At 40.7% G+C, this 15,908-nt stretch overlaps 2 protein-coding genes across 2 annotated transcripts; one reads left to right on the plus strand and one right to left on the minus strand.

Moving 5' to 3' along the window:
* Positions 1 to 1,295: 1,295 nt before the first annotated feature.
* LOC133968789 (mitochondrial adenyl nucleotide antiporter SLC25A24-like) lies at positions 1,296 to 7,144 on the minus strand. Its single transcript, XM_062404994.1, has 10 exons — positions 6,559 to 7,144; positions 6,291 to 6,417; positions 6,080 to 6,167; positions 5,829 to 5,940; positions 4,699 to 4,857; positions 4,128 to 4,280; positions 3,936 to 4,043; positions 3,606 to 3,773; positions 3,303 to 3,453; positions 1,296 to 2,754 (listed from the first exon to the last, which is right to left on the minus strand). Exons 1-10 carry the CDS (start codon positions 6,775 to 6,777, stop codon positions 2,573 to 2,575), a joined length of 1,467 nt encoding a protein of 488 aa, XP_062260978.1. The 5' UTR covers positions 6,778 to 7,144; the 3' UTR covers positions 1,296 to 2,572.
* An 868-nt stretch (positions 7,145 to 8,012) lies between these two features.
* On the plus strand, positions 8,013 to 15,608 carry LOC133968895 (EEIG family member 2-like). Its single transcript, XM_062405140.1, has 11 exons — positions 8,013 to 8,279; positions 9,924 to 10,044; positions 10,239 to 10,268; positions 10,661 to 10,777; positions 11,293 to 11,339; positions 12,442 to 12,545; positions 12,733 to 12,828; positions 12,929 to 13,136; positions 13,676 to 13,812; positions 14,504 to 14,567; positions 14,780 to 15,608. Exons 1-11 carry the CDS (start codon positions 8,134 to 8,136, stop codon positions 14,820 to 14,822), a joined length of 1,113 nt encoding a protein of 370 aa, XP_062261124.1. The 5' UTR covers positions 8,013 to 8,133; the 3' UTR covers positions 14,823 to 15,608.
* Positions 15,609 to 15,908: the final 300 nt, after the last annotated feature.

Here is a 15,908-nt window from a genome sequence, read left to right on the forward strand (position 1 = left end):
AACCATCAAGTAGTTAAACTACAGGTCTATTAGAAGAATTTAGATAAACCGTTAATATTAGAAGAGAATTTCCTTCTCTAACAGATAAACTGTTTCTGTTTACACCTTAATCCTAATATAGCTTAAAAAAATTAATCAAATAATTAACTCATTTCAACATGCATCAGTAGACATTCAATTATCTGAGATAGATTTAATAAAACATGCCTTGTCAAGGTGTGCTATGTCTTGAAAAACCGCTTTGGATTCCTATCACTTGTGCACACGTGCCAACTTTGGCAAGCCAGCATCTAAAACATCCTCCTGGATGGCTCCCTGTGTGAACAGTCAGGCGGCCACTCACACACAATTTGCGCTTCTACCTCAGGTGTGTCCCTGACCTCCACGTTGCGGTGATAGACTGCGGTTAGAGTCAAAGATTAAATGACCATGTGCATAATTCAGAAAGCACCGCAAAGTAGAGGAGGAGAAGAAAGAACAATATTGTGGTAAGATTCACCCCGATAGTGGACATCATTTATGTTTACTTTTGTCGACATGATATGAAATGCTATCAGTACAGCTGATTTCAGACTCTTTTTATATTTTTATTATATATTTTTTATTGTTTTATACAGCTTACAATTTTGTCTGCCTGTGTGTGCATCTGTATACAGTCCAAAAGTTCTTGGGGATGCATGACATTTTGCGTTTGTATGTTGGGGGGCGCCAATTTGAAATCTCGCCTAGGGCGCCAACATTGCCAGTGCCGGCCCTGTTTAAATGTATAAACCCTTTGTCAGTCCTGTTTTTGAAACGTGCTATAAAGTTTCCTCTTCCTCATCTAATTAATTAGAGCACTGAGAGACACTGACAGACAGTGAGGCCCTATTGAAATTTTAAGGATTATTAGGGCCTGAGCACTAACAGGCACTGACAGACATTGAGGCCCTATTGAAATTGTAATTAGGGCCCGAGCACTGACAGGCACTGACAGATAATTGAAATTGTAAGGATTATTATAATTATTTTCAGGCAAAGTAATCGGCTTTTTGAGGTCTTTAACATGCTCAAATTCTTACCAAAATTGGCAGAAAATTAGAAAGTGGTGAAAATGTACGTATTTTTGACAAATTTTCAATGGGCTTGGCAAAATGGCTCAACTTTAAGGTAGAATGCAGATTGATAAGGCTAATACCAGGAATGCTAGTATAACAACGGACAAAACATTTTAAGGTTTTAAATACGATTAGGCTCTGGTTTGCTTCCAGTATCTTCTGATGACACACACAATGAACAACTATCATACCACTTGATCCAATGTGTTTTTCTTTATTTACCAGTGGGTGGTGCTGTCCACACGCCTCACTCAGTACGATCTCAATCATCTTCAAACTAGACATCACTGAACCATTGTTCCACTGAACCATTGCTCTACATTCAGCCTTCCATCAAAGTCCATATAAACTTCTGTGAAAAATGTCCACATGTTCAGGAAAATGTAATCATGAGAATCATTCATAGTTTCTTAAAAACCTGGGAACTCATAATGTGACTTGAAAACATAAAGAAAAAAATGCTTTGATTGTCATCAGCCATGGTGAATAGAAAATTCCCACAGTGTGACAGAACAAGAAGGAAATGTTGAGTGTAACAGGAACCTATAATGGGTGTGTATTCGATGTGAGGTTCTAGATGTGTCAAATGGGAAATAAAGAAGACAAACTCTCCTCACAAGCTTTTCAGTCCAAAAGCAAAATATCAGTGTTTTCTTTAAGATGCTGCCATGTTGCATAACCATCATTACACCCCATAAATTAACATGACTATGACAAGATACTGTATAAATATATATGTACACAGATATACAGACATACAGTATTATAATATATAAAATAAAATAAAAAACATTGATGAAGGGCTTTTGGCACAAGGTGTATGTATGTGTCTTCTCACGCACACACACCGTATTCCAGTGTACTAATAATTTTTCAGGGAAAATTATTTTTCTCACAGCGGCTGATTGGAGCAGTGATTGTTCGGAGCTGTCACAGGGGCAACTTGGAAAAGTGTTAAAATACCTCTAAAAATGTAAACTGGCATTGTATCATTTTGACTATTAATGAGTTGAAAACCAATGTTAATGCTGCTGTGTAGTCTTGTGTGATTAGCTCCACCTTTCTCCAGAGAAAATGATTCCTTTGTTAAGACGCTGAGTCCCACTCAGTTAGCATTTTGGTTGAATAAGAGTTGGTTAAATTAAGCAGTTTGGATTTAAACATTACCTTTCATGCATATTTCATGTACAATTCTTTCTGCTTCTTTCTGCTTCTCAAGTATTGTTTTGGTGAGTGTGTCGCGTGTGACAGCAGGATACAAATTAAAGCATGCTCTCCACAATCGATTAATGCTTCAGCTACTGACAGACAACCCTGGGATACATGCAGTTCTCCATCCGCTGGGCTCCTGTTCCAGCTGAGGAAGTCATGCTCTGTATGTCTCATGTCCATCTGTCTTCTTGGAGTTATTCCAGACATTTTGCAGGTCTGACAAATACAGTAACGGTTCCTCCTTCTTGGATTTGCTTGGACGGTCATTTGGAGATCCCTAAGCCAGTTTTCATGTATTCATAAACCACATAGCTAATGCTGACAGCAGGAATTACTTTCATGAAGTTTGGCAGGATACCCCGGTAGAGTCCGAAAAAGCCTTCTTGGGCTATGATCCGCTTTACTAGGGAACTCATGGCCGGCTGGTCTGATGAATCCAGAGACGCTGTAAGGAAACATTCAGTCAGGGGGTCAGTGTACTATCCAGAAGATATTTTTGTGCCTTGAGCATGAGACAGCTGTACTTAGGGAGAGTGCCCATTGGAAGGGGTAAAATAAATAGTTCAAAATATAAAACTATCCTATATTAATGTCAGTAAACTGGCCATGCACACGCTGCTGTTTGTTGGATTATGTTCTTGCACCTAATTCTCAAGTGTGCTGTATGTTGTGTTGGTGACTTTAGTTACGTTCATTTTGCTGCTGCTACATCAGTTGCGTACCTTAAGGCATAGGTGGTATTCACTGAAGGTAATCACAGCTTTTTGTCATGGTGGTTTGATAGATATTTTACATGGCTATTATAGAATCATTTGGTGCCGCTCAACAAGACATTAATAGAGAAAAACACAGATAAAATATCGAATCTTTTTTGCTCTCCCTCATGTGGCTTTTGTTGTCATTTAGGAGCCAATGTAGCCTTGCAAATCGTCTAGTTAAAAATGCTTTAAACTAGTCTAGTCTAGCTGTTATCAAATGTCAGACTCAGTTTACCTTGTGCCTGCATCCGTGTGCGTACGAGTGCGAGCGGGTAGCTAGCCAGCTGCCCACAGGTGCTGGAGATGGTCGCGCAGCCCAGCAACACCAGAATTCCGGGGTTAGCCGAGTCTTTGGGGTGGTGCGACAACCACGTGTTCTTAAGACTCTGAGGCACAGGAGAGAGTGGCATCAGCACAACACCAAAAATCTATTTCTCTGATTGACTTTAATGTAACCCTGCAATCGGAGATGAATTAGTTTATTGAGCATATAAATGAGCTACTCCAACAGAGTGCACTCAGGGGGAAGACTGCATACCTCATAAACAGCGAGGTCTATCCCGGCGTAAGGAATGATGCCCAGTAGGTTTGGAATGTAGCCCTTGTAGAAAGCCTTGACACCCTCCTTCCTCAGGATCTGCTTGGCACAATCGAACACTCCTGAAAACTGGCCGGTCTTTCTCAGCGTCAGTCGGGTTTTCAATACCTTAATTGTACAAACAGAAAGAAAATCAGAGGCCGTCTGTGTCCGTGTGAATGCTCCTGATTTGGGAAGACTTTTAAAAGTGTGTGTGGGGGGAGGGGTTTAACGAATTCCATGAATGAGGCTGTATGCTGAGCCTATGATGCAATAGAACAGTTGTCTTACCTCCATTGGGTAGATGGCTGTCTGTGCTGTGGCCCCGGCCATAGAGCCGGCCATGAACCTCTTGTGTGTCTCAATCTTTTGGCCTTCTGTTGATAACAATTTCTTATACTGAAAAGAAAACACAAGTCAAGACATGCCAACTATTTTTTTTGCGTGTGTAATAAATAACATCCAATGGTTTGTTTTGCTTACTTGCTCATATGCCATAAATTTGATTGCTGTCTCGGGTGCAATCTTTAAAACATTGATTCCGTTTCCCCTCCACAGTGACGACGGACCTCCTTCTTTTATCATCTGTTTGAAGCCTCCCACCAGACTTATCGTGTTGCTCTTAGAGGAGTGAACCTGCAGTGCAGAAATATCACATTTGCATGTGCGTCAACTGATGGAGAGAACACGTTTGACCACTTTTTTTTGTCTGTCTATGAATTAGCAGGATAAAGCACAAACTACAAATTGGGTAGGGAGGAAACTTGGTGGAAGGAAGCAGAATGGGTCAGCAAATAAGTACATTCAATTCTTCAGATCAGGGGTCAGATCCCGGGTTTTCTTAACGTTACGATTTGGGCATTTTTCAATATTTTTGTTGAATTCTCAGAGACTAATGAATTGTTTGATGTTTAGGGAACTGATAATCATGTGTGTAATTTGGTGGAATTTTAATTCAGGTCGATATAAATGTGGTTTCACAATGGGACTGTTGGGTGCTGGAGGGTCAAAGAACTCTTCTGAGTGTTTTGCATGTTTTTAATATAAATTTTACCTGCATGAAGACCTTCATCCTGTCCAAAGGGGCGGTACCGGTGCGAGAGATGGCGCCCGCCACAGCACCAGCAGAAAGCTGCTTCCACCAGTTTCCTGAGCTCTTCTCTTCTTCTGTGAATTCATCAGGGATGGTGAGACTGTCACCTATGTCCAGCACCTGGAAGACACAGAAGCATGTTGTCTCACCACTTTAATATACGCACACTGGTGGAGGTATAAACACTTGTACCCGGTGTGATAGGAGTTATATTTCTCAGGAATGTACACGTCCCATAGCAACCTGCTGTGTGGTTGATGTCACTGAGCACTTCTCCTTTAGAAGTCTATTTTCAAAGTGATGCAGCAACTGTTTTTTCAAACTTACCGAATTGTGCCCTGAAGAGAGGACGTTAACAAAACCATGAATGTGAGTTTCAAGGCGGAAGGACCAAAAATCAGGTGCTCAACTAATTTTACACATGTTAAAAAAGGCCTATGAGATTATGAGGAATAAGCTCAGAGGAGCAGCTGTGGCTGTTGTTTATTTTAACAAATAAACAAATGAATTGAGCTTATTATTCTTTTTCTAGCAGCGCTCGTGAAATCCTTATTCCTGAGCCGCCTCATCCCTCATGGTGCACGCTCTAGCTGTCTCAGATAAACATACCTCGTGTTTTACTGTAAGCATAAAGGCATGGTGGCATTTTAGTAAAAGGCTGCAGAGAAACTAGGCTCTAGCTAAGGCTTTTAGTTCTATGTCTCATGATGGTACAAGTAGCAGTTTCTTTCTTCTTTCGATAGAAAAGGTGCCATGATAGTGGAGTGCACTATACATGGTCTATCAAGAGAAGCACTGCATTGTCCTCGATTGAGCAAAAATATTTTGCAGCACAAGTGACAAAACACATCGTTACTTCCACTATGCGGTAGAGGTGCGAGCTGAGACACGCATACTCTGAGCATAGTGCTGTGACCTGATTACTTTATGAGTGCAATAATTCAAAGCTACTGCCAAAATGTGGACAGCAGAAAAAAACTATATGATCTAACACAGGAGGACTTCACTACATGTGATTTATCCCACTGCAGCTCCCTGTTAGTTTATCTACAGAGGTGTTTTAAGAGTGTTTGTGTGTTTTCATCCTTTACCGAGGAGTGTTTCCAGAAGCGAATGATCTCCTCCAGATTGTGTCCAGGGTAAAACAGGAAGTGCTCTCTCCACTCATTCCAGTCCACCATCATGGTGCCGTCAATATCCATACTATGAGGAAAAACAGAGAAAGCTCTTAACCCGTGACCTGCAGACTTGTTGTGTTGTAATACCCTGTGAAAAGAACAACTGTGACCCAGATAGAGCCTCCACATGACACACAAGCAACGTGTTACAGTGGACCTCAAACCTCTGTAAGACTTTCAGTGCATCCTGCCTGCTGATGTCCATGCCCAGCTCTGCGAGGCTCTGCTGGATCTCTGAGGCATCAATCCGCCCTGTGGCAACATGAAACAATGAATATGTGGACACATGGCTTTGTAAACACGCAGACATATGCCATGGTGCTTTACTCTGAGACAGCTCCTGCCGATAACGAGTCACTCCCTGCTTGTGCTCACCATCGTTGTTTCGGTCCAAACTCTTGAACGTGAGCCTCAGCTTCTTCTCGTGCTCCTTCAGATATCTGGTGAACTCGCTGAAGTCCAGACTCCCGTCCTGGTTTTGGTCACCGGACGAGACGATTTTCTGCAAAGACGAGATCACATCGAGTGAACCATTTGCACCACAAAGTCGCGAACACAAGACCTATCTGTCAAAACGTGCGAGACAGGATCCGCAACTCCTGAAACGTTCGATGGCCCCTTGGATCTATAGTGTATTGTGTACCTGTGCAGCACCCTGGCGGAAAACACCCATCGACTTGAGGCCCGCTCGTAATTCCGCGACGTCCACCTTCCCATCATTGTTGGTATCGAGCTTATCGAACAGGTCCTGGTAATACCGCTTACTGTCGGCGTCCCAGCACTGGGCGTTCAGTAGTAAAGACGACCGCAGCAGCTGATACATTGTGCGGTTTGGTGTGGAAGCAGCGTCCGCGCGAGTCATGCTGGGATTATTAATCCATGTTGAAGCTCATGCATGAAAGCTGCACAAATCCTGACCCGAGCTCGTGGATCGCGGTGGAAATCGTGCGTAAAGTAAAGGGACTTTATCAGTGAGACTGTCGCATGCAGAGGTCCGTGGTTCCGGAAAGATTCAGGAGGATCTGCAGTGGTCGAGGGGCGGAGCGAGGAAGAGGACGTCGCTGCTCGACGTTTCCACCGGAAAAGCTAGAAAGACGGGAACATTTAAAAAAGCGGTGGAATGATCCTCATCGTGGATTAACCCCGAACATAATCCGGCTCGTGCTCCTGAATCATATGCCCCCCTGCCGTGGATCTGTGTGATGTGTTGGTGATGCGTTGCGAAGGAGGCGGAATCTCTTCATCTGGAGGGACGTGTCATTCACAACACACAGCGTCATGTTTCACACTGCTCACCGCCAGGGGTGACCGCGAGAGGGCGGTGTTTCCTCGGGCAAGAGCGAAGGAGTCGGGTCCATTGAATGAGGGATATCTGATTAAAGGCTCCTCGTATGAGGGGTCAATCCAACAAACCTTCAACAAATTGATCGTGAATCTGTATAACCAAGTCAGTCATTCTATTCTATGCCGATAATGAAGAATTTAAAACCATAGCCTTCACCTGCTTTCAAACAAATTGATACCAGACTTTCACATGTATTTGAGTTTCCAGAACCGTGTGGCAGCTTTAAGAAGGGCCACATTGCTTCCAACATAAACTATATAAAAATTCAAAACTAAAAGATAATTCTATTGTAATACTTAGTATACAAATAATGAATTACATACTATACTTGATTATATAAGATCGACAATTATTGATGTGAAACAACAAATAAACCATGCATAGAAACTTCAATATAAAAATAAAAAAATAGGAAAAGGTTTAGGTGACTATAGCTTTATATCAATATATGTGACCTGTGTCCGTTTTTTAAAATGAAATGAACACATGAAATATGGTCACGTGTGTGTTAAATTTGATCCTTTTGTATCCAACTTCTTCTTTGGCCACATCCCTGATGAATTATGGCCTTTTGCTTCCTCTATTTGCACCCCTTGAATGAGAGGCAGCCTCAGTAACTGCAGTCATTGTTACAGTCGCGTCTGTTGCAGCTGCATCATCCAATCAAACCACAGAATGGCCTCCACGTCAGGAACTCGATCGCTGAGTGGGTGTGGAGGAGCAGCTCTGAACTTTGAATCGAGTCCGCAGCCTGTGAAGCGACAGCAACACAGCGGCGAGCCGAACAGCTGAGAGCAGGCTCCGCTGTGGTCAGCTGTCTGCCTGTCAGCTCCTCCGCTCCACACACACCGACACCCAGCTCCAGCCAGCACCATGTCCTTCATCCTCACCAAGAAGAAGAGGTTCAAATTCAAAGTGGACTTCGACTTGGAGGAGTTGTCCTCGGTTCCCTTCGTGAATGGAGTTTTATTCTGTAAAGTCCGGCGCCTGGATGGAGGCTTCGCCGAGGAGTCGACTCGGTAAGAATGTTTTGCTATTTATAGCATGTTCACTGGTTGCTGCTTGAGTTCAGTGAAACTTGTTTTTGTAGTCCGTCTTCCATTTGCTTTAGATGCTTGTGTTTAACATTTCCTGTCTCTACTTTGCTGCAGTTTCGATCATGAACTCTTCTACAACCTTGTTTAGACTCATGTTTAACTTGAATGTCCAGCTACACAAGCTACAAGCCAACCTGACTAACATTAACCCATTGATACAAAACATGGGTCGAAAGTGATTCTTTTCTACAGCTTTTTACTGAATGAATTTATCATTGCAATGAATTCATCCAGTATTTCAGGTTTTCCCCAATTAACTTGATTTTGATCATCAAAAGTCTTCTGTTGTTCTTTTGTCACTTTTTAAATAAATATCATTTTTGTTTGGCCACCTTTCTAATATACAACATGGGTCAACAGTGACCCGTAATCAATTTGCTGTGTTATATCATGCATGAGTGTTTCTTTGCAATATTTTTTAAATGAATGTATTCTATCATTTAATAATCTAAGTATTCAATTAATATCGTGCTTTTGATTTCAACATCAAAAATCATTATTTCCCTTTTTCCTTTCTTACTCTACAAACAAACTAAATACGGCTTCACAGGAGAAGGCTCCTCATTGTCGTCATGGTGTCCTTCATGAGCATCCTTATGAACATGTTTACCGTCTGAAATGATTGCGACTAGCCGGAAGAATATGATAAAAGTATTTAGCAAAGAAACATCCAGCCTTGCATGAAATCATGAACGTGGTTCATTTATTTTTCTCTAAAAAAAATCTAAATTTTTGTATTATTAATATCATGAATGTTAATAATAACAATAACAATAATGGTGATAGTCAAAATTAAAATAATAATAATTTGAGCAAATGTTCTTTCTTTCATTTGTATGTTTGGTATCTATTCATTGCTCCTTTATGTTTTGTTTAAACACATATTTCCATTGCAAAGGACCGTACAAGTTTAATCTCCAGATTTCTCTATGATTAAAACTGGTCGTGGCACTTTAATGAGTCACTGTGGAAAACAGGCGGAGCTCATGTCAACCGCCAGTCCTCATTACCTCGCCATAGCAACCTAAAAACTGTAGTATAAACACTGCATTCTTAGTTTACAACGGCACGACCACAGATGCTTTCTCTTTGTTGAATTCAAACAAAACATTATTGTTTATGTTTTTATTTTAGAAAGCAAGTCATGGCAGTGTAACATTTTCTTCTTGCTGGTGGCAGCAACATTCTTTAAATCTGCCTTACTGCTGCTACCAAAGATCAGCTTTGTTTATTTTGTATCCAGGATGTACACTGACATCAAGTACAGTTACAATCCAATCATAGAAGTGGGTCCAAACTTCAAACACATAATAATAACACTATTTAGTTCTAATGTCAGAGATAGAACCAAAACATGGATAGGTGAAAGTCTTTAAGAAAACTACAAGCTCACTTCTCGGACTAAAAAACCGATACGTATAATTTGCTACATTCTTCTACATCCTCTGTATAAAATTATGAACATGCAAAACCTCAGCTTTCACTATTGTTGATGCGCTTTCCAATATGCCTGTGTGTTTCTGGTTTTTCCATGAACACGTGTTTCTCTGTGTGTTTCTCTCACAGGGAGCCAGTCCAGGCCAACTGTGTGCACTGGAGGAAGAGATTCTCTTTCATGTGTAAGATGAGTGCTAATGCTGGGACAGGTGTACTGGACCCCTGTCTGTGCCGGGTATCTGTGCGCAAGGTATAGGAACTTTTTCTGTTAACTCTTGAAAACAATGTAGCTTTTCTTCTCCAGAGTCCAGAATGTACCTATACAATGTTGTACATAAGATGACTGTTACTGTATCACTGCAGCCACGTGCTTTCAAAGATTGTTCTACAAAATGTAACAAATGTTTTAATGAAAATACAACCTGTCTTCTTTTTGTCTTTTAGGAGTTAAAGGGTGGAAAAACATTTGCAAAGGTAACAGTTCCCCTCTAAAGTGTTCATTTGTTGCATACATAGCAGATTAATAACAGTGCCCCATTAGAACAATCTTATCATATAATCTATGTGTAGTCAGCTTGAAAGTGCCCTTAGAGGACTTGTAGGTGAGTCTGTGTTGAGTGAGTGTTTTTATTTCTAGTGTCCGGCTTTGGTTACTGATTGGCAAATAAGTAAAACAAAACTCTGCCTCGTTAACCAATAACTTAAATGATATTTATTTTAGAATATTGAAACTCTCGTCTCACACACATGCAGGGTGTTTCATAATCACTTCAAAACTGCCCCAGTACCATTAAATATAGTTTAAATAGAGTAAAGGTATAGAACAATTTCAGCTGACAGTTCCCTCTTGTTGATCCTGTGTGCAGCTGGGCTTTGCTGACTTGAACCTTTCAGAGTTTGCTGGGTCTGGCAGCACGACCCGGCGGTGTCTCCTTGAGGGATATGACACAAAGAACACCAGACAGGACAACTCAATTCTCAAGGTATGTGCACAACTCCACAAACACACAACTCCTTTAAATTATGTGGGAAATTCCAGTAGGTGTTTCTACCGCTCTGCCAGTGTATTTGGTCCAGTTCAATAATGGGTTCTTGCATGATAAACATTACACTCTATGCTTGTAAAAACCATGTGGCTCTAAAGCAAAGTCACTAGTTCCTGAGTTCACTAGCTGCAGTAGACACTCCTCTGTTTGAGAAAGTCAGATTTATGGCATAGATAAAAGCTGAATATCCATACTAGACATGCCTGAGCCTGTGACATGCCTGAGCCTGTGACACGTTAGCTGCAAGAGACATTGGAACCGTGGGAAAGCCATTCATAACATACAGCTTCCTCCTGGGGCACAGCCTTACAGTAATATGGTTTATTGTTCTAAATCATGAGCAACAACAACCCTGTGACTCTACACTGCAGGAAAATTGTGTCATTTTATGTCTCATTGGTGCAGTTGCTCGTCAGATTACAGCTGGCTTTACTGTTCTCTTTCTGTTACAGGTCGTCATTACCACACAACTTATGTCCGGAGACCCCTGTTTCAAAACGTAAGAGCTCTTCCTGACCACACTCCATTCCCTCATTTAGAAGTATTTATTAAATTTCAAAATGTTTAGGAAGTCAGGACTTTAAGCGTTACTCTATTCGGATATTGAACGGTATAAATGGCTTAGTCTGCATTTACAAAAGTCTGCACCTCACCACAGAGGAAATATTTTCATCACATCCTGTCTGTTAACCAAAGCACACCCTCATGCCTGATACTACTAAAACCCAGAGGGTTCAGAGTTATGAAGTATTCTTTTCTAGCTGAGGTCTTATCAAAGTCTTATCTGAGCACTAATAAGACCTTGCCCACACATTAATCTGCCTGACCTCAGCAGTGAGCAGCACCTGACATGTGATCAGCTCGGCTCCGAGGTTGTGTGTGTCGGGCAGTTTGTCACGAAGGACATGATGTAGAGACTCTTGGCAAATCCACCAGAAAGTGCAACCAGTTGTCTTTCTTCAACCAACACAGGTCTTCCCTTGTATTCCTTAATGTTCCAGCCACTTCTTGGTGTAATAATACAGACATAGCTGCCAAGGAGACATTTGAAGTGTAGGATTGTACAGTCATTCTTCCCACGCAGCATTACTCATTGTGTGTGGAGGATTTACAACAGAGCACAGAAGAAAGATGACGTTTTTTTGTTGTGCAATAACTCTAGTGATTAATGTAGAATCCCAGCTATAGAGTGGGGTTAGGGTTATCCCTAACCCTGTAATTGTATTTCGGTTGAAATACACTTCATTAATAATGCACTTATAAATAATGTCCAACTCGACCGGAAACTGCTGGCTCTGTCAGCTGTTTAGTTATTAAACATTGCAAATTAAAACATTATTTCATTCCTAGATGTTGTCAATTGTCTACTTTGCGGAACATTTCTAAAAGTTAAGAGCTTTGCATTTAAGTCTATATACAAATTTGTATGTAATCTTAGCATCTATAAACTGATTTAGATCGCCCATGTTTTTTTTCATGGAATAATTGACAATCCCAGAGTAGCAGGGTGTTGCTTGTCAGATCCTTTCCAACAACATTGAAAAGCTCTAAGGTGCCACTTGGTTTCTAAGTAACCTCATGACTTCCTGTGTTGCCCACAGTCCTCCCTCCACAGCCATGACTCTGGGAATCCCACATGCAGAATCAGAGTGTCTTCTTGAGGACAGGAAGGGAGGCGATGTGCACATATCCCACTCACTCACTGGTATGCATGACTTTGTTCTGTCTTACAAAAAATGACTCTTAATTTCTCAGTTTTGATTTTGCGGATGACAGTTACAAAATGTGGTTCTTCTATAGTTTTAACATAAGAGACATACACTGTCTGTGGATACAGTTCTACTGTAGGTGTGTGTGAATTTTGTCCTTGAAAACATACCTTTTTTTTATAGAGATTCCAAAGAAATCTGTGTCGGTCCCAGATGAGCTGGTAGTGTATGGTCACTCTAGAACATCCAGCTATGCAAGTCAACAGTCTAAAATCTCAGGTACTAAACTCAGACACACATGTTTATTCCCCTCAAAAAAAGGCTAATTTATTTGAATTTCAATTACACACATAATAAACATATTCTTTTGTACTTGTAGGTTATAGCTCAAATCACTCCAGTTTAACAGATCTGAGCCATCGGAGGAGCGCTTCAGGAGGTTCTGCCTCCACAGGCATCGGTAGCATCCTGGAAACCATTGACCAGCAGGCTGAGAGACTAGAGAGGGAGAGCAGGTCTACTCCACCCGTCTCTACATCCTGTCACCCTGCACCTGAAAACCCCTCCACCCCCGCCAGGGTGCTAAGGTAACAAACTCATTCAAGAGAAGAGTCACAACTGTTGGTCTTTCTCTGTTTTCTGATTTTAATACTTTTCATTAAAAAAAAATCAAGTCTGAGTGAAAAAGTAAAAAATCAACATACTTCAAAATTCATGTATGAGTTATTTGTCATGAACAAACTGTTCCTGTCACCGAATACTTTAACATGACATGCTACAGGAGATCATTTAAAGTGCTAGTATTATGTGCTTTATGTTAAACTAAATAAAGAGACCCTATATTTGTTATCCTTTGTTTTCTGACTGGCTTTACACTGCACTTATCAATAATGACCAGAAATTACAAGACATTGCAATGAAGTAAAATATAAATTGTATCAGTGGTTTTTTTATTTTCTTCCCTGTTACTCACTTTTCTTTTTGACCTTTTCTGTATAACGAGCTTATTATATAACAAGCCAGGGACTCGTGCTTGAATGTTTCCTCAGTCAGCTGAATACATTGTCTTATGTCTTTTCCTCTGGAGGTCATATTTGTGATAGACCACCGTCTGTTTCTCCGTTAGACACCCTGTCAAGCAGAACTCGATGGAGAATCAGTTGAAGAGAGTCGATGCCACCAGGGTGGACGCTGATGACGTAATAGAGAAAATCCTGCAGAGCCAGGATTTCAGCCAGGGCTTCTTGGACTCCAGTGCAGAGGGTGTGTACACACTTAATCTGTAACTTAGTGGGCTTACTTACACTGGCCTGGAATGTTTCCCACCATCCGGCTGATGGGATCAAAGTTCTTTCAGGCCTTGTCCTAAAACAACAAAATATTTCTTAGTTCTCTTTCTTAGCATTTGTTTCATGGCTCACTCTGGGTCTTTGAACGCTTTGATCTGGATAGTTGTTCGATGCATAGGGCAGCAGCCAGCTAGGAGCAATTCTAGTTATCTTTGCTCATTAATTTCCTCTCGCTAGGTAGCTATACCCACCTGTTTGTCAGCCCTACAAAGTAGGTGCTTACTTACAGCATTCAATGTGAAGGAGTATTCAATCTAAGACTACAGAGTTTATGTTGTTTATCAGTTATGAATAACACAAGAGCAGTTTAAAGATTAGCTCAGCAACTCGCTGCCATTTTACGAATCCCTTTTTTGTGAAGCAACAGTGACTCCCTCCCTCGTCAATCAGACTAATGTTGCACAAATTTTGACATGTTTACATTTACTCTGTTTCTCTGTGGTTTGCTGTCAGCTGTGTCACCATAGCATTCTAATCAATTGTCATTTATTTTTTTGGAAATACTACAAATTAAGTGCAAGCCAGCCATTTCCAGACCCGACAATGTAAATTAGTTGTGAGTTTCTTTATGTCTCATGTGTTTCTCTGTGTGTTTACTGCTGCAGAAGAGGGGCTTCGCTTGTTTGTTGGTCCTGGTGGGAGTACAGCCTTGGGAAGCCAGCACACAAGGTGGGTGTGATTACATAACTGAGAACTGTTGGTAACATGCAGCAAGCATTTACTACCAATATATATTACTAACATGCTAAATTGGTCATCATGTTGTTACTCTCTACCCTTTGTCAACGTCATGTTTTCAGTTTCACATAAAAAAAAGACCCACAAAGAGATCAGATAAGCGCCACCATGTCCTGTCTTCTAACACATGACTTCTCTTTCAGGGTTGCCACTGGAGCCTTTGAGCAGGTGGTGTTCAAGCGTTAGGCTTCAGGAAGCATGTGCCTCACATGAAGGGTGCCGTATTACACCGATGCGGAGGACGCAAGCCTGAGGAGTGGAGATGCCGTAAGACCCTGTTCAGGCCTCACTCCAGGAGATTTAATTTCTCTTATGCAATCCCTCCACATCTGACCTACAGCTTCTGTTGACCGGGAGAGCCCTCCAGTGTCCATGAAGTGGAGTTAAATAGCACAGTTTATGAACAATTACGGGGACTGACATGACTGGTGTACTGATTTATTCAGTTTGTTCTGCGCAATGAAAATGTAAGACATGGGATTAATAGTGCTGAAATCCATTTGTTCACGCTGCTTTGTCAGGGAGCAGGATGTTTTCCCTGTTATTTAAAATATACATATTGAAGTGTCATGTTTTTACTTTGTTATAATTTTGATTTTGTTTCAATTTGATTGTATTTTTTGTATTTAACTTGTGAAAAAAACAAAGGGATTGAGTTATTGCAGCTGAAAACAGGTTCAAAGGTGTTTCTCTTAAATCAGACTGGATATACTGTATAAGAAATACTGTCACACATTTGAGTGTTGTCCTAATTTTTACTTACATTTTTGTCAATCCGCAAAATTGAGTTACTGTATGTTTGCTGTCACTTAAGAAGCCATATCCGTAGTATACACCTTATGGTCCATGTAATGAAAGTCAGCTGATGTAAAGCCCATGATGTGTTAAGAAAACTATATGTTGTTTTTGAGATGTTAAATGTTAATGGAGCATTGAAGACCAGATCTGTAATTAAAAAAGATGTGCACTCTGGATAGAAATAACTCTCAGACACTTTTTGTCCTTCATCTCACTCATCTCAAGAGAACAAAAGACCATTTTAATAATATGTGATTAAATTAAATTGGGGGAAAAAAACTAATAAGGTGAATAAACTGTTGTGATATTTACTATTCTAGACAATCAGACACACTGGAACTAACGTAACGTGTCACTAAACGCTCTGGTTTAGACAAAAATTATATAATATATAAGTAAAAGTTTAATGGATTTCCAAATATTAAAAAAATGAACGTGAACAATTTTATAAACCTGTAATTATTACTTGTTAAT

The sequence above is a fragment of the Platichthys flesus genome, chromosome 14 (assembly GCF_949316205.1).
Source record: "Platichthys flesus chromosome 14, fPlaFle2.1, whole genome shotgun sequence".
NCBI classification, from domain to species: Eukaryota; Metazoa; Chordata; class Actinopteri; order Pleuronectiformes; family Pleuronectidae; genus Platichthys; species Platichthys flesus.